General features: G+C 36.8%; 1 protein-coding gene across 1 annotated transcript in view; it reads left to right on the forward strand.

Moving 5' to 3' along the window:
* Nucleotides 1–14,901, forward strand: part of LOC145682333 (putative cytochrome P450 301a1, mitochondrial) — a 45,974-nt gene extending 31,073 nt beyond the window's left edge. Inside the window, exons 10-11 of the mRNA XM_081753908.1 lie at nt 9,755–9,979; nt 14,734–14,901. Of these exons, the coding sequence (XP_081610034.1) occupies nt 9,755–9,979; nt 14,734–14,901 (393 nt within the window). The remainder of the gene's footprint in view (nt 1–9,754; nt 9,980–14,733) is intronic.
* Nucleotides 14,902–20,061: the final 5,160 nt, after the last annotated feature.

Consider the following 20,061-nt stretch of genomic DNA (forward strand, 5'->3'; position numbering starts at 1 on the left):
GAACGAAAAAATATTTTAAACTAAAAACTTTCGAACTAAATTTTCAAATCAAAATTTTTCGACCTAAAAATTGAAACAAAATTTTGTTGAACTAAAACATTTTTTTAAAAACAAAAGTTTCGAACTAAAGATGTAAATCACATCTAAAAATTTTCAAATCAAACTTTTTTATCGAACTAAACTTTAAAATTTTCGAACTAGAAATTTAAACCAAGTTTTAGAAAAATCCTAAAAAATGTTTCTCCAGGAATCGAACTCAGGTCTTTCAAACCAAAGATGTGTATGCTAACCGCTTAAATGAGATCGGATTTAATCATGCTTGGTAGGTTTCGAACCATGTTTCTTGAAAAGGATACACATATACTTTAAGAAAATAAATCTGACAGTGTAACGCTTCCGTTCATGGATTAAAATAAAATGCTGATAGACTTCTTTGTGTGTTGACATAGAAGTACATATGATTGAAATGCAAACGTCAGCGGATGTTGTATTACTTTTGTTTTACTACGAACGTGTCAGCATGATTCATGAAAAAAGCAAACATTGACATTTTCTTACGGACTATGAGGAAAATGAAATGTCGTCACAGTTACGACAGGTAGTGACATGATCCTGACAGAAGGCATTTGGGATGATGTCATGATCAGAACTGCGATACTAGATGTTGTAACTATTGAGAAACATGAGTGACGTCACGATCGATTGTTACACATCGTTTTGGTTCGTGATTCATGACAAAAGCAGCGAACGTTTTGATTGGTTCGTTGTGATGTCATTTTATGAATTTCCTCGTTTCTGATTGGTTGACGGTGACGTCGTTTTCACAGCGACCTAAATAAAAATCTAAATTTCATTTTTCAAATCCTACACCGCTCTCAACTATCGAATGAGAAGGTCTGTTTTTTAAAAGTGTCTTCATTTAAGCTTCATTGCACCGACTTTTTGTTCATTGAATTTGAGGTAAGTTCAGTGAGATTTTATTTTTCACACAAGATTCGAAAATCATTTTTATTTCATATTTGTGGGCGGATCACGAATACACTGTTTTACTTTTAGTACGAAATATTTAGACTATGAAGAAATTAGTGGAATGGAAAAGTGGGAGTACGAATCAGGAACCCCCCACACATTAGAAGTAAGCACGATAAATGATATGGTTTAGCGTCCCTTCAGGTTAATGTTGAATGTGAACTCCCGTCGGGAATTGAACCATGGTCAAAGATGTGTGCGCTTAGTTTTGAAAAGAATGCATTACAAAATTTCAGAAACTATGCCTGAGAATAATATTGTTCGATACCCTTTGAAACCATTGTTTTAGTTTAGCGTCCCTTCAGCTTAACGTGATATTCGAACAACCACCCGAGATTGAACCTGGGCCAGAGGTGTGTACGTCAACCATTTAGCTTAGTTTTGAAAAGAATGTATGATAACGCGTGAGAATATTAAATTTCAGAAAAGGCTTGACAGCGATCCGACGTGGAAAAGCAAACCCCACCGAGGATTGAACCAGGGCCTTCCACGTTAGAAGCATGTACGCTAACCGCTTAAATAAAAAGAGTGCATGAATATTTGGTTAAAAGTTTTACGCTATACAGATTTTGTTTTGACAATTACGTATGTGTAACGTTAATGGTTGGTGTATCTCTTCAACTTGCAAACGCATCATTTAAAGGTCGTTGTGAGTAGAAAAAATGCTTACGCGTGCTTTATCACATCTCAGTACTGTTGAAACATTCATTCATGCATTCTTTTTTAGCACTATAGAATGATAGGTCAGTTACATGCTGATGCAATGGTCTCCAGTATGACAGCAATAAAACACTCATTTCAGTAACATAATTATTTTTAAAAAACTTTGATTTCTAGTACACGTGCTTTCATAATGGGATTCTGAACGCCACCGCCAGGGAATCAAACTCAGGACCTTTACATGAATTGCTTAGTTAAGAATTTATCATGAATGTTATGATTTCCTGTTTATCAGGTGATTAAGATTTTTCTTTCTTCTTTTCTTTTGTAGTAAATTCACGCTGGTCAATTCCTTTTTTCCCTTACACATTTATCGCAATTGTACCTGTTTGTTTGTTTTCATTTTTAACCATGGCCGAATCGGGTTTTACTGTTCGTAATGAAATCACTCGTCATTATAGACGATTTAACATTGAGGGCAGAATGCTCGAAATTCAATTCAACGCACCACCCATAGGAACCGATATTATCCAATATGTGCATAATAGTTTCCAATCAATGCTGGACCATTTATTATCCAATGTCGACGATGAGGCGATGGTTGGTTTATCGGTAATATCACCACGCAGCACGAATAAGCCGTTTTGGGTGAGTTTTCGCCAAGCACGAAACCTAACACTGGAAACAATGTGGGCCTCGTTCGAAAGAGTTTTACAAAGTAACAATTCATTTCTTCTTCACGAACCATTTACCGTTCATTTCCATCGTGTGGATATTCCACGTGGCTACGGTGGTGGTTTGCGCCAAGGAATACTTCAAAACGAAGAATTGTTACGAAGCAAGCGAGGGATTGTACGCGTAAGAAATCAAGATTCAAGGTGTCTGGCGTACGCCCTTGTTATTGCTATTGGCCTGAAAAAATACAAGAATACAGATATGAAACGACATAAGCAATATAAAAATCAGAGAAAATGTGTTGTGGACGATGAAGTGAATGCATTATGTGCAAATGCAGGAGTGAATTTGGATCATGGTGCCAGTGTAAATGAAATACGACAATTCCAGTCATACCTCAAAGAATATAAAATTACAGTGTATACTAGTTTCACAGGCCATGATATCATGTACGAGGGGCCCAACGATAAAAATCGCACTCCCATAAATTTGATTTGTTTGGCTGGACATTTTGACATCATTCAATCTTTAACTGCTTGTTTTGCAACCAATTTCTACTGTGAAGCGTGCCATAAAAAGTATAGTAAACGTAATGAACATGTGAAAAATTGTCCTGTAACATGCTCCAAATGTTTACAGAGACCACTATGCGACAATAATCAAACGCTAGTGCTGTGCAACGAGTGCAATCGTCAATTTTACGGCGAAGAATGTTTTAATAATCATCGTAATATTGTATATCATCAAGGAGAACCTGTATGCAAAATGGTGAAGCAATGTAGTAAATGCTACAGAGTTTATTCTTTTGTGCGAAGTGGACAACGCATTCATGATTGTAATGAGATCTTTTGCAATGGATGTAAGAAGATTGTTCCGGGATCACATCAATGTTTTATGCTTCCTGATCGACAATGCTTGAAACCTGGTGTTCCTTCGCTCATGCACGCAAAGAAAGCCTTATTGATATTCTATGATATAGAATCTATGCAGGACAAAAATATTGACGATAATACGTATGTACACGTTCCGAATTTATTGGTTGCACAACAAGTATGTTACGCATGTGTTGAAAACGATAATATCCAACAGTCTTGCAGTACGTGTGGTCAGCGCCAGCATATTTTCCAAGGAGAGGATCCAGTTTATGATTTTCTCCAGTACTTGCGGGAACGTCGTCCCAATATAAATAGGATTTTCTGTCTCGCTCACAACTCGAAGGGCTACGATGGGCATTTTATATTAAAGACCATGGTCGAACAATGCCAATGGAGACCTGACGTCATATTAAATGGGACCAAGATACTGAGTTTAACCTTGAATAATCTGACGTTCATTGACTCTTTGAACTTCCTGCCTATGGCATTAAGTAAATTGTCAAAAGCGTTCAATTTACCCGCAACCAAAGGATACTTCCCGCATTTCTTCAACACCAAAGAAAATCAATCGTATATTGGACCACTTCCAGAAACGAAGTATTATGGTGCAAATGAAATGGCCGTCAAAGACAGGAACAAGTTCATGCATTGGTACAACGATCATCGTAATGACACGTTTGATTTCCAGAAAGAAATTATCAACTATTGTATTCAAGATGTCAATGTACTGCGACAAGCATGCGTTTCGTTTATGACGTCATTTGAAGCAGAAACCAAAGTGAATCCCTTCTTGGAGACGATCACGATTGCAAGTGCTTCCAATTTAGTATTCCGTCGGAATTTCCTCAAACCCAACACCATTGGAATTCTACCGGCACATGGCTATCGATGGAGAAGTACCCAATCGATCGCTGCAATGCAATGGCTAGCCTACATTGAAAAAACCGAAGGAAAAAAAATCTTACATGCGGCCCGACAAAAAGAAGTGTTTATTGCGGGATTCCATGTTGATGGCTACTACCAAGATCCTGAGACGTTAGAGGAGCACATCTACGAGCATGCTGGCTGTTTTTATCACGGGTGTAAAGTATGTATTACTACAGGCCGTAATCAGCCCATCTACAGCAATCCAGAAGACACCATGGAGTTCCGTTATGAACGAACGCAAAGAAAAAATGCAAGACTGCGTGAATTGGGGTACATTGTACATGAAATGTGGGAGTGCGAATTTAATCAGTTCTTGAAACAAAATCCAACAATGGCGACGTATCTGAAGAATCACCCGTACATGAACCGAATCCAAGAGATAGCTTTTTTGGAGGAAGGACCAATTGTGTGAAATTGCACCACCAAGTCGACGAAAAAGCAGGAGAAGTAATAAAATATTTCGATATTGTCTCGCTTCATCCTTATGTGAATAAATGTGCTAAATACCCTGTAGGCCATCCTAGAATTTATCTACAGGGTGATGAAAATATACCACCAATAAATAAAGTCAATGGTCTGATCAAAATGACGATATTACCAAGTCGCCATCTTTATCATGGTCTCCTGCCTTACCGATGCAACAAGAAACTATTGTTTCCACTGTGTGCTGCGTGTGCCGAAGAAATGAACCCAGACCCTACAGCACCGTGTACACACAACGATCAGGAGCGGTGCCTCACTGGAACATGGGTATCATATGAAATACAGAAGGCAATAGAATTAGGATATCAACCGGTGGAAATCTTTGAAATTTGGGATTATGACATTGAACAATATGACCCCATCACGAAAACAGGTGGCTTGTTCACGGAATATATCAATACATTTTTGAAATCGAAAATGGAAGCTTCTGGCTGGCCCAGTTCCTGTGTCACAGAAGAAGAGAAATCAAAATTCATACAAACCGTCCTGGAGCGTGAAGGTATTGCATTGAATCCGTCCAAAATTGAAAATAATCCTGTACGAAGAAGTTTATCTAAGCTTTGTGTTAACGCATTATGGGGAAAACTTTCGCAACGTTCAAACTTTAGCCAGACCACAATTATTGATCGGCCGGAAGAATTTTATGAAAAACTCACTTCCCCCGACATCAAACTCCATCAAATTGTACCCATCAATGATACGATGTTATATGCGTTCTGGGGGTACAATGAACATGTGCCTGTTCAAAACCGAAACACCAATGTCGTGTTAGGTGCATTTACAACATGTCAGGCACGTCTGGAACTGTACAAGTACCTGGAAATGTTGCAGGAACGTGTTTTATATTTCGACACGGATTCTGTGATATTTACAGAAAAGCCTGGAGAGCCAACCATTGAACCTTCAACGTACTTGGGATGCTTATCGGATGAGATGGAGTCTTATGGCCAACGAGCGTACATCAAGACATTTGTTAGTGGAGGACCAAAAAATTACAGCTTAGAAATATACAATCCAGATACCAACGTCACCAGCTACATATGTAAAGTTAGAGGATTTACATTAAACTACAATGCAGGACAGCAATTAAATTTCAACACGCTAAAAGAAATGATTACAAATCAATGCCGTGGACAAGTCACCATCACTATCCCCCATAAAATATGCAGGACCAAAGACCATACCATCGTCACACGCAAAGAAGAAAAAATGTACAGTATCCAGTACACAAAACGTCGATTTAAAGAACTCAATTCCTATGATACGGTTCCGTACGGGTACGTTAAAAAACAGAAGCTGGAACTGGAAAAAGAAGAAGATAAAGAAAAAACTGTAAACACCCAATGAGGCCGCTATTTCTGTTTTCCTTTTCCTTTTTTCCCTCCTTAACCACAAAGCAGTAACACCAAGAAGAAAAAAACGCAGTACCCACAAGAGTTCATAAACCATCAACACCACCATCAGTGGAAGAAATGCGGTCATCTCGTATCCAAGGAGGGACCTTGACCATAAAGGAGCAACACCAAGAAAAATGCAGTACCCAGAAGAGTTCATAAACCAACAACACAATCATCAGTGGATAAAATGATGTCATCTTGTACCCGAGGAGGAAGATGAGCCTAAACAGATACATCTTTTACAAGTAAGTTTTATTTCTCTCTTATCAATATTTACTCGTTTTTATTGTTTCAGAAAAAAAAGAAATTCTTAAAGTAATCCGTCGTTTCTTCTTTTTCTTTACAGGATACGTCTACAAGATTCGAAGATGATGACGCGTCCAAAATATTCATTAACTAGATCCTGTATTTATTATGTTAATAAAATTGTATGAGAAGAGCACATACCTTTCGTTAAATACAAGTTGAAAAAAATATGTTTTATTATTTCTTGAAACCCTGAACACTTGTTTTCAAATAATGGTAATCTTGAAAATTTAAGGTGGAAAATATATCCAAGATTTGGTTTACATGATTTTGTTCGAAAAATTAATTAAAGAATTTTTTTAGTGTCCAAAATTTGGTTTTAAATTTAGTTCAAAAAATTGATTTGAAAACTTTCAAATGTGGTTTACAACTTTAGTTCGAAACTTGTTTTTAAAAATTGGTTCGAAAATTTTTTGTTTAAATTTTTTTTCGTTCGAAAAATTTTTGTTTAATTTTTTAGTTTGAAATTTTTTTGTAATTTTTGTTTCGAAATTTTTTTGTAATTTTTGTTTCGAAATTTTTGTTTGAAATTTTTGTTTCAAAATTTTTTGTTTGAAACTTTGGTTTGAAATATTTAGTAACAAACTTTTTTGGTTCGAAAATTTTTAATTTTTAATTTTTTTTAGTTCGAAAAAATTTTAGTTTAAAATTTCTTGCACTCTGCGGAACAGTTTCGAAAAGAATCGGAGCAGTTTAGGTAAGAAAAAATCTGGCAACACTGTTTCCATTAATGAAGCGCTTACTGAGCGTTTAAAAAATCGCTTAAACTCACAACAATGTGTTATAAGAAATCTACAAGCGACAACGATGGACCCCTCTTTCACCATTGTTACTTCCAGAGACATAGGCTACTAATTCAAGGACAGGATCTCCATCAAGGTAAGAAAGCTGGTAATCATCTTATCTGCCAAAGAGAATGATAATATTTAATGTAAACTTCAGTACAATATCATGATACCAAAAAGGTTATTTAAGAGGAGGTTGAACCCTCCATGGGAACTTTAAGGATAACCATAAAAGGGAACAAAATTCTAAAATCCAGGTCTAGGGTGGATCGCCGTCATAGCACTCTGAATGTCTAGCATTGGGGTGGGGGTGTAAGATTATGCGATTTCTATCAACCTATCAACATCGTGGTACCAAAGCAATCATCTTACCCGTAAAATGGAAACAAATGAGTGAGGGGTTTTCCCACGTTATACCATGTAATCTGTTCACCGTGTGGCGGGTCTAAGATCATGTGACCTCTGCCGGCCAATCAGAATCGAGGTACCAAAGCACTCATCTTACACGTAAAAGGGAACGAATTTCAAATATCCCGGGGTCTAAGATCACGTGACATTTGTCAACCAATCAGAATCAAGTATCAAAGTACTCATCTTACCCGTAAAAGGGAACAAATTTCAAAAATCTCTGGTGAGGGATTTCCCCGCAGGGTGACTCATGACGTCATACCACGTGACCTGAAAATTTGAATTTCCCGCGTGGGCGGGGCCTAACGTCACGTGACCTCTCTCAGCCAATCAGAATCGAGAAAATTTTTGCTGACTCGGCGAGCCATACGCCGGGGCCTACTACTCCTAGAATGTAGTCTAGAATTTGCTTAATGGACCACAAAGCAGCTAACAGAAACCCACATTCCTCTCTGACGTATTGTTTACCGATGAAGCACACTTTTACGTACCGGAAGCACAAGGTTAACAAACAGAAGGTGCGGTATGGGTCGAATATTAACCCGCATTGGTTTGATGGAGCAACAGATGTTCCCAGTAAGATGATAGTGAGATATAACGTGTCAGGGACATGCGTTGTGGTTCCGTTCTCATTGAATGGACCCTAACGGTGATAAGTTATCGATGCATGTTAGAAGATGGCATATTATTATCGCTGCTGTGGGAGGATGATTTATTCCGCAAGTTTTTTTCCGACGCAATGGTGCCCCATCCAATCACAGTACCTTTGTTCGTGAGTGCCTTGATCAGCAGTTTTCTAATGCATGGACTGATCGACAAAGTGGCCTCCTCGCTCCCCCTGATCTAACGTTACTGGAATACTGCCTGTGGAACAATGTGAAGTGTGTTGTGTATACGATGAAAATTAGGAATGTTCAGCATCTCAAGGAATGAATTGTTGATGAGTTTAAGCATTTCGAGACGACACTTTCCGCAAGATTTGATGTAACTGGAGTTTGAAAGACGTTCTGTAAGAGTACGGGCCCTTGCCATATGACTGACCACTTTTGTTGGGAACACAAGAAAGAAATATTAAGGTTAATGTTTGAGCAAATATAACAGTGCCCTCAACGCTTACGAAAATTTGCTATTAAAATGACATGTCACAAGCTATGATTTCCATTTTAAGACAATTGCGTAAAATTTAAAAGCGGACGCCATTGTGGGATGTCTTCAAACATTTCCCCCTATCCTGTTCCCCACCTACTTGTTACTTTAGCTACATTTTGCAGCGTTTACCTTTTATCAGGTGTTTCCATACTTTCGGACCACCCTGCATTTTGTACGCTAGTAGACAAACATGATGGAAATTGCATTTGTTCATCAAGACAGATTGCACTTCTTAAAACTATCAACTGGTTTTGAAAAAACGGTCTACATATCAATATCCATGTCAAACTCTATATATGTGTATATTTATAGAGTAAACAACCAGAATGTTTGTTTGGTCTTCTATTGGAATAAGAGTAGAATGGCCAGTTTCTTCCCATTAGATGTAATAGAAATATGTAGAGTTAGTGAAAAAAGCTAATGATGGTAAATGTAGATAGATACGCGTTCAGTACTATGTCACTTAATATACTTGTATATCAAATTCAATTTTAAAATACTGCAAAAAAATGTCTGTTGATCATTTGAAATAAAAATACTCCTAAAATGCTCATTTATTCATGGTATTTACCTGGCTGAAATTAAAACACAAATATTTTATATCACTAATTACAGGTTCATACATGTGTGTTATATGTCATTTTACATGCTTTGTAAATAATAATTAAAACGTTCTACATTTCGTATGATATTCGGAAACTACATGTACACAAATGAACTCCATTCCCTGTTTGTAGGTTTTCAAATATCAGCATGAGTAAGGCTTAATTTAGTATTGCACCACTTACCGGTTCAAAATTTATACAAACCCCACTCCGGGTTGCATTGTACGGTAAATGGGACACTCAGGACTATAAAGGTCTGTTTATAATGTACAGTTACTAGAGAAAGCGTTTTCATACAGAACATGCGTACACAGAATATGTTAGTTTATTACTACTAACTTTCGTTCAATACATAAATTTCCATCTCAGTCATTATCTTCATATATGTTTGTTTACACATTTATTACTTGACTCATCAATATTCATATAAATGATGTTTTCTCTTATTTCAGTAGGCATTCGTGGCGATTGTGAATCATGTGATTAGCAGAAGACCTGATTTATTTCCTGAGCCGGATAAATATATACCAGAGCGATGGTTAACACGTCACCAAGAAGACCCAGAGTTTTCCAAATTTACTCAGCCACCCAGGTTCTCTTCTTTGCCTTTTAGTCATGCACCAAGAATGTGTATCGGAAGACGGTTTGCTGAGCTTGAGTTGCAGATTGTACTCATACAGGTAAAGTAGGTCTACCATTTGATTTTGAAAATGTGTACCTTGTGTTGTGTGATCTTCTGATATTGCTGGTAAAAAATAATTAAAATTCTTTCAATCCATTTAATTTTGAAATACTTGTGTCCTATATGATTTTTATGCAATAAACAGAAAATTTACACAACAATGTTTTCATATTGTATTAGATAAGTGCAAACGAACTACGAGCATTGATGTCTGGTAGGAATCTTACGCAAGAAAACACAGGAATAGACTAAGGCAACACGCCTAATAACACAAATTTAGAACACATCCAACAAACAGGCTCCGGCATCCGGATTTTCAGAAGGCAATCGGTTGTTGAACAGGGACATGTGAAGGTGCACTTGCAGCACACATAATTGCGAGTAACTTTCTTTACGAACTCAAAGTTAGGGTTCTGCGCAGCAAGCTTCAAGTAACAATAATAATGCATTTGGTCCAGGAATGGCAAATGAACGAACAATTTGCCATAGATTTATCAAATGTAATTCTGTTCACACAGTATTGTGAAATAAGCCCCCGTGGGCACCGACTAACACCATGTTCGAATGAGCTTTTCGGGAACACCGTGGAAGCAGACCATTGGAAAAGTTTTAATGCCACTTCAAACGAATCAGGGGAACACCGTAGCAGTGTTGTCCAGTGGCTCTGTGAAACTGTTGAGTAGATATCAGCCAAACAGAATGAGTCTGGAGGTATGAGGTTCGCTGAGTTTGTGAAATACCTTGGAATATTGGCACCTTGGACGAAATATGAATCTCCTATCGCGGTCAGAACAGTACATGGTTCATGATTAACGTCCAGAATAAGATTCGAAACTACCCCTCTAACATCAGAAAATATTGTTACCGTTATGAAATGTGTGATCTATCATGTGTTTCTCTGTGAAATTAAAACCAACACTTGAGATTGTTACAGTTCTGAACTCCATGAAATGTAGCCCAAACTTGTCTGCAAACATATATCAATGCTACACAAACATAGTGTTCACCTATTACACGACCATCAATGTCCATATGTTGCTGAGAGGACGGCGCAATCTCTTCATAAATTATACTACGAAGCCTTTCCTCAACCGTCATATGCTACTGACCTATCTCTCTCTACTACCACCTCTTCCGTCATCTCGATCACGTAGTTGAGGACTTCTTCCCATTGTAGACACCAGAATTACTTGGCCAAGAATCCAATAGTTGGATTGAGCGTATAGACGGCCAGTATTCGATTAACCAAGTACTGTAGTTTTTATTATGTTTGAGCTTTGAAAATGATGCACATGAAGCGGACATTTCATTCACACAAGACCAATAATAACAATACGGAACAAATAAGTCAAAATTGTCGTTCTCATTGCATTATCTTCCTAGAGATGTAGGTTTTTTCTTTCGAGTTGGTTATTTGGATTATGACCTCCACTTTCAGTGGAAATATCATTTCGTATTTCACGTAGGGAAAGAGGCAGTATTCTTTCCTGGTGAGTTTCATATCTTTCGACAGTATATTAGCATGTTATTCACTGATATGTGTATGTATACCTTCACTAAAGTCATGCGGAGAAGGAAGTAATTGTCAGTGTTGCCCAATCCCCGAAAGACGCCCTTGATTTTCTACACCGAGAGTAAATGAACCGTAAATTTGCAGTTTAAAGACGGATTCGACGTATACTTAGTCATAATTCGAATCGAACTTGGATCTTCCTCACTATTTAAACACGAAAGCTATCAAACAGGTTTGAAATTTTAACATTTTTCTCAACACGGAGTTTGGAACATCAGATTGCTAAACGTGAAATTTAAAGAGCATTGAGTCCTTCCGGGTCTGGAATTGGTTTCCGTATACTGAAGGACACAATTTTAATTATATAGACAGAGCAAACTCTAACATTTTTATTTTGATACTTACACTCAATGAAGCCTCAGGGAGTTGGGAGATTCTCTGCCGAAAAATTTATACAATGATCAACTGACAACTTGTGGCTTTTTAGAAGCAAGAAATTTAATTAGTATCATTTTCGTATAAAGTTCTGTTTCAACCGTTAAGAAACAGAACTTCGAATCCGCCAATGATTGACACATTTTAAGTGTCCTCAAAAAAAAAATACTGCAAACAAAATACTGGAAAACGAGTTAGCAACACACCATTGTGAAATTACATTGGACCGTAATTCGAAACATACGTACATTTAAATAAACAATGTTTGATCATTTTTAAATATCATATTGCTTTCATGAAACCAGAACTTGTGACAGTGGTTTGCTTTATTTTTAACGAAAAGTGGCTAACTTACAAAAAATCAGTGTGATTTGTGTATTTTTAGAATAGGATTTCCAGTATTACTTGATTGTAAAATTTTAATAAGCAGTGGGACGATAGCTACTTATAAGTAATGTATATAGGGTAATCATAAAAATATACAGCACTAGAAAGTATTACTATAGTATGTTTAATATATGTGCATACCTTTCTCTTCCTGAAAACTAGTCTGGTACATTGGATTATTCGGATTGAAAACACAATAACACAAACAACCATGAAATAGAAGTGTATGTTCGCAGTTTATTGAAATTGATATTATAGTACACCGAGTTATTCAGATTGAAAACAAGAAAAGCTAAGTTATAAATTGAGAAATTCATATGCAATTTATATGATTTCTTTTCAGTTGTTACTGAATGGTGGTTCATTCTAGACGTATTTGTTTTATTCTTTTTGGCAGATATGCACATTCTAATATTGTAGTTAACTACCTCTTGTTAATGAGCTAGAAGTGTTTCCCTCGGAGCAAAATATGTTTTGAGCAAATCTTGAGGGAATTCATATCTCAAAAACTCCGCTATCTTTTGACATGCCGACAGGTGCCAATAGTTGACAATTGAGATGGTTAGTTTTAACCTTGAGAATTTTCCAGAATTACTAAAGCTCCCCACTGATGAGAGAAGTTGATATAGCTAATGATTTTACCAAAACAGACAGGATAAACAAATTCGTACAACCATTTCCTGAATTCCTGTATGTGCTTTCTCTTATTCACATCTTCCTTCACCACTCCTTTATGACGGTAGTGTTCTGGCCATTGACCTCCAAGAAAAAATCGTGGGAATCTATGCTTCTCTGTCTCCAGTAACAAATACAGAACATTTAGCTCTCATACGGAAATACGAAAGAGTTAAGAAAAATAACAAAACGGTGTTTTGCATGGCCAGGATATGCAGGTAAATTTATCATTATTATCATAAGGTAAACATTGCTTCAGTGTGGCCAACTTCCAAGATAGACAGGTGGCCAACTTACAGTGTAGGAAGTAACGAATGTCTTATAGGAAAATGCAGGTTCAAGACGAACTAGGCCAAGATAAGCAGTGGCCAACTTAGAGAGATGGCCAAGTTGACAGGTTTCACTGTAATATTAGTGATGAATTTCTATGTCAATTAGTATAATCGATAAAGTAGCTATGTGATCTAACGGATTCGTCAACATAAAGATTTAAAGATTGTGTGTCATTTTAGTCTTCTTACTTAAAAACAGAACGTCTCAGTTTCACCTCATAGAAGTATATCACTGGCAATGGTATGTTCTTCATAGTGCACTTCCGGATGGCCATTCTCACCGACGCACAGTGGTCGGAATCTGAGAAAAAGCGGTTAAAAATCGATTTTGTCTACTTCGCTTGCTATTAAATCGGTATTGATATTTGATTATATCTCCTGCTTCCAAATCCGGAGTTTCAGGACATAGGTATATTTTCGCTGTCTATAAAATGCATGTAAACATGAACAAATAAAAGTGCCGAAAAATCAGTAAAATATTAACCAAACAGTATGATATATTTTAATCATTTTTATCATTTCTGAGGTCGACGAAAGCGGTTGGATAGTACATCGAACTCAAATACTTGTGTTTAGTGAAGAGTTTTATTTGTTATGTATTGTCATATCTGATAGATTTGTTAGTGTTACCTACAAGGAGTATATACGCTGATGTTACTAGCTCTACAGGCTAAGATTATCCTTGCTTATCTGTAAAATAGGGTTTATTGAGTTGTTCATGAGTAGTACAAAGGTTGAGCATTGGAACTAGCTACACCCAAGTGCTCCTGGAAAATTCAGCCTCATCTAACTGCAAATGCATGATGAGTAATGTTGTAGTGATCGCAATCGAGATCTGCTACCTGAGCCTTACAAAGAGAAAGGGCGTGCGTCTTGTACATAATTTGGATTGTCCTTCGTCCCTGAATCAATGTTGTAGTGAAAGTCTCATACGTAGTGCAGTGATAAACTATCAATCATGTGGAGCTGCTGTATATTACACGTCAATGCAATACTATATAAGAAAATTTTATATTGAGTCTTTTAACCTTGCCGAAGCAACGTAATCCTGAACTAAATTATATTCTAGTAAGCATTAGTGTTTCTTCGAAGATGGTGCAAATGCAAAACCGCGAACTTTAATTTTGTATCCTAAGGCCAAACACACTAGCTGCACATACAATTAGAGGGGGAGTACATTGAACCTGTAACCGCTTCTCGAATGCATATTAACAACTGTCATAACTTCGTACTGGCTAGCGATGTCCAATTCACATAAGGCGTCAACATGTTATGTTTTCAATTTATAAACTGTATGTATGATTCACGATGGTGGATTTCAAGATGGCGGTTTTCATTGTTCTATGTCCTCCCCAATGTCTCCTCATCTTTATTACTCCTCTACGTTGTTCCTTTGGTTATATTTTGCAGTTTTTGACATTTATGCGAGGGCTTTTGGACCATTCTGTATATGTAACTGCACGTATTGCAGTAGGGGTTCATCTAATCACTTTCATAGTAGTTGCAGTCGATTCAGAAAGGATAATTACGTATAGAGCCGTAGACAGACGTCCGTCAACTTCCATTGTTTCGGAATAAAGATTTTTGACCGCTTTTTCTCAGTTACCGACCACTGTGCGACGCACAGCTTTCTGACTGACTGGACACTCTATCCTGTTTTCTGAACATGTACGGAATTTTGAAGTTGTAGCATACGCATAACTTCGGTTTATCTATTGGTTACACTACAGTTCGCGTCACCCGAATTAGCAAGTGGCATTAGCCCATAAGCTCGCAATGTCCTGTTACTAAAGCTTCAGAGAGGAATTTAATCATTCAGAATTGATTTTATTCATATTTGTGGACAATTGTGAATGATTATTCGGGTGACGTGGACTATAATGTAAAATCACGAGACTTTAGTCGCACAACCCAATACTCTGTATCATTCTTAAAATTGCGACAGACTATCGATATTTAATTATAAATTTATATCAGCTTGTTTAATTAGTATGTGAAAATAAGAAAACTTACAAGTTACATAAGATTGAGATTACTTAATAATAAAGCTGTCGGTAACTAACTGCTTTCAACCTTTCAAATAAATGCACCAAGTAGGAAAAGACGCATAGAAAACTATATTTTATTTTACGAAAATCGGAATGAAGTAAGTCCCCAACATGGAGGATGAGTGCAACCCTACATTAGGCATAATAAAAATAGAAGAGGACAGATAATACAGATATCTAAAAGAAAATTACTTGGCTCTAAATATTCGTCGCTTTACAAGTTGAAATCTGAAATTGTAAATATACTATATAGTGAAAGATGAGCACTGTAATTGAGTAAAACTTGTGTTTCAACAATATACTAGTTTCATTGTAGGTTGAATGCACTTAGCTTAATATTTTCACTTAGCTAGTGGAACCGAAAAGATAATCTGGCAGCAAGAGCCAGCATCTGTATTATTTTCCCTAAGCAGACTCAACGCTGATATCAACAGTATATCTCTCTCCATCTGTACATCTGTTCACCGTAGTGATCTATGCTAAAGACATTTATTTGTTAGTACGAAATGAGTTATAATATATGCCTACTTATGTAATAAGCAACGCTTGAACTCATGACTGATACATGTTTGTTTATTCGTGTTACCTAATTACCAGGAAGTTCGAATAATTTGTATTCATGTGTCATAATTTAGTATGTACAATGGTGATTCAGAAAGTAATGCGTCCTAGGTATTTGTGTTTGACAAATAGCACTGACACAGGTATCAGTGGAAGGCTTGCAATATCAAGCTAGAAATATTGGCATTATTTTTCAACATAGTTCCCATTATGGGCAACGCACCTGTGCCAACACGAAACAAAGTTTCTAATGCCGTAGGCGAAGAATTGTGGTAGCTGCTCGCAACACTATTGCCGAATTGTTGCTTCCACCTCTGCATTACAACTCTAGCGTTGGTCCTTGGTGATCCTTAAGTTTGGAGAAGAGCCAAGAGACGCAGGTCGCAAGATAATGTAATGAAACTATGACATGAGTCGAGAAAAAAAAAGAGTTAGCTCAACATATTGCAGAAAGGAATATATCAAAAAGCTTTTTGTCAAATGACTAACATTGTTTTCTAGTAATTATATGTAAAAAAATGTATGTGTACTTAAATTAGGTTACAAAAGAATTTTGGATGAACAGTCACACTTATCGTGGACTAATGAGGTTCTCCGGCAGTCACGTAGCGTAAAAAGTAATTAAGTGAACAAACAAGGCTGTTATGGAGAACCTCAGGGTCTGACTGACGAAATTTATACCACATAAAAAGGTAAGGGAGAAGTCCAAGTGTCATCTCGGCAACCAACCAGCATCTGCACAACATGGGTGGAAAATTAACATTTACACCGTAAGTTGTATTTTTCATTAGTACCAAAAACGCTGTCATTTATATAAGGCTCCAAGCTTGTCGAATTGGTCTCCTGAGAAAGAGCACAAATTGGATTTGTATTTTGGTCTTTAATTCATGTAAAATAAAGTGTTGCTTGTTGTAGTAGAAAATTATTAATCTGTTAATTGACATCTGACAGGCAAGAGATCCCTATGTACCTTAATATTTAAACAATAAGGACTATAGGCAGGAGGAGGCAGAATATCAAGAACACTTTGCCAGCAGATGGGACAATTTTGAAATTTTTTGACGGAGGAGCGGACGTGTGGCAGTACTGCATCGAGTGACGCTTTGTTTCGGGGTCATAATAGTAGTGTATCCATAACTTGTCACCGGCGATGAATGTTCCCGGGCGCACAACCTTCCGCAGTCAGAAATTCAATGACAGCCCGCTGTTTCAACCGGACGTCACCACTCGATGTCATGGATTGCTCCATTATTTTGGAACAAGAAGAGATAGAAAGGTGAAACAAGTGACATTCTATAGCTTAAACATTGACATTCTTTAGCTTGAACATTGTCACTTGTTTCACCTTTCTATCTCTTCTTGTTCCAAAATAATGGAGCAATCCATGACATCGAGTGGTGACGTCCGGTTGAAACAGCGGGCTGTCATTGAATTTCTGACTGCGGAAGGTTGTGCGCCCGGGAACATTCATCGCCGGTGACAAGTTATGGATACACTACTATTATGACCCCGAAACAAAGCGTCACTCGATGCAGTACTGCCACACGTCCGCTCCTCCGTCAAAAAATTTCAAAATTGTCCCATCTGCTGGCAAAGTGTTCTTGATATTCTGCCTCCTCCTGCCTATAGTCCTTATTGTTTAAATATTAAGGTAGATAGGGATGTTCAGAATGTTTGCAGTACTATTGGTTAAGTAGTGATCTTGGAGGCATTACTTTCTGAATCGAGCTCGTAGTTTTGTTCTTATTATGAAATTATTTACGTAATGATCAAAATCGTTATTATATTATTTCTCATGTTTACAGTTACTCAAGGCTTATCGTGTGGAATACCACTATGGACAACTCGAATTCCTAACCAGTTTTGTGAACACTCCAGACAAACCGTTGAAATTCCGATTCCTCGACAGAAAATCGAACAAAATATAAGTATTGAACTTTAAAATAAATCATTGTTATAAATTTAATATTTTTGTTGTTGTTCTTTTGTTCCCCAAGTCTTTTATTCCCTGCATACTAGCGACATCTCTTCGAGTCAGGTAAGAGGAAGAGTAGCTAATGACATCTATTAGCCTGACTTTGAACTATAGCATCTGTGTCATCTGTTTATTTTAAGGATTAAGAATTTCTAAATATTTCCGCCTAGATGTCTATGCAACCCGTAATTCTTCAATGTTTGGAAGGTTACATATTGACATTACTCACAGACTGATGCATCTTTCTTTTTAACTTATAATAGAAATAATAAGAATTGTTTAATAACACATAGCAGCATTTGAATGCTGATGAATTGCAAGATATACATTCGAGGTGCGTTCAAAAACTATCGAATCTTTGGTTGACAAAAATGCCTTTATTGATTTGGGAATCCGAAACACTAATCCCCTTCAAAGTAGTCTCCTTGGTAATGCACACATTTCTCCCAGCGCTCTTGCCATTGTTGGAAACATTTCTGGAATGGTGAGCAACCATGCCGTCGCATTCCGCATGATGTCTTCTTTTGACTCAAATCGGGTCCCTTTTAGTGGCATTTTCAGCTTGAGGAATAACCAAAAGTCACATGAAGCAATGTTGGGTGACTACGGAGCCTAACGATACAGAGGAATATTCTGTTTGGCGCTGAAAGCCTGAGTCAAATTTCACTTACACTCTCCTCATGCCCAAATTTTCGTTCAAAATTGAATGTACCCATCCGATTGAATAGTTTCCGCTTGGATATTTTCAAGATCTTGGCAAAATTGGATTCCTGAAAAAAATAAGTCTTATCTGATGTATCACACGATAGATTTCCCATTTAAAAAATCCCGCCATTTCAACATGGCGGCCAATGGTCTATCCTCCCCTTTCGTCTGTTATAATTTTTTTCAGTTTTGAAGGGTTTGAGTTTTATTTGGGTGTTTCCACATTTTTGGACCACCCTATATATATTGTAAGGATCCCCAGATCACAACAAAAGCACATGTACAACGACATGTGTCATTATTTACAAAAGCAGACTGGAAGGAAACCGAAAGGAGACGGACCACACGACAGTATCCGAAGGAAGACGAGCCACCAAAGAGGACAAATAAAAGAGAGACAACGGAAGGACCTAGCATCAGTCTGACCACCGATACTTTATAAATTCCTAATTGTTTGACACCCATTCTATTTTGCCTCGCCATGTTTAACAATTATAAGAACTTGTAAATCGAATTGAAAGCAAGGTTGAATTCGGCTCTTTGGCCATCAGGGCTGAACAGGGTGAGAAATTATAACAGTCAAAGTCAAGGAGGAGTCAGAGGTGTTACAAAACTTTATACTGAAGTGTTTCGACGTGAAAAATTCACATAATTATTAAACTATGCTATATTATGGACATTGATAAGCACTAATTAACAATTGATTATGCCTACATGTCAAATGTATGTTAATGAGCCTTATATATGAATTACTGTACTTAATTTGCAAGCTACTGATAATAATATCATTTTATTCTTACCTGCAGTAAGTTTTTCAGTAAGGGAGACATTTCTTCCATAAATATTAAATAGGGAGAATTCCCCTTATCCTCTTCAGGATTTCGCACCCTTACTGAGTAGAAAATGCAGAATAAATCCTATCAAAAATCGAAGGTTCTAATTATACTTTCAAATGGATGATATATATACAGTTTTATTGATTTCAAAACTGTCTTATCTCTAGATTTAGTGTTATATATCCCTATTGACTATAAATACCGTATTACTTTATCTCAATTACATAATTTTCGATAGTCCTGCTTCACATAAAAATTAGTGAATAAGACCGGAATATGGTAAAACCTTGTCGTTTTCTGTCCCATCTTTTCTTCAACCCTTTCCTTTCCTACGTCACAATACTCCATTTATTTAAATTCATTTCCAAATATTATTATTACCACTTGCAAATAAAATTGTTCACTTCATATCCTTTTCTTCCACGATAATATATTACTGATGGAATTTTGACTTTGAAACTTTTTGTACTTGTACGCTGAATGTTATATTATTATTATTATTATTACTATTATTATTATTATTATTATTATTATTATTATTAGTAGTAGTAGTAGTAGTAGTAGTAGTAGTAGTAGTAATTCTGCCTTTTGGCGGGTCCTGGGACTAATGAGG

Source organism: Thermobia domestica, chromosome 3, assembly GCF_964235325.1.
Source record: "Thermobia domestica chromosome 3, izTheDome1.hap1.1, whole genome shotgun sequence".
NCBI lineage: Eukaryota > Metazoa > Arthropoda > Insecta > Zygentoma > Lepismatidae > Thermobia > Thermobia domestica.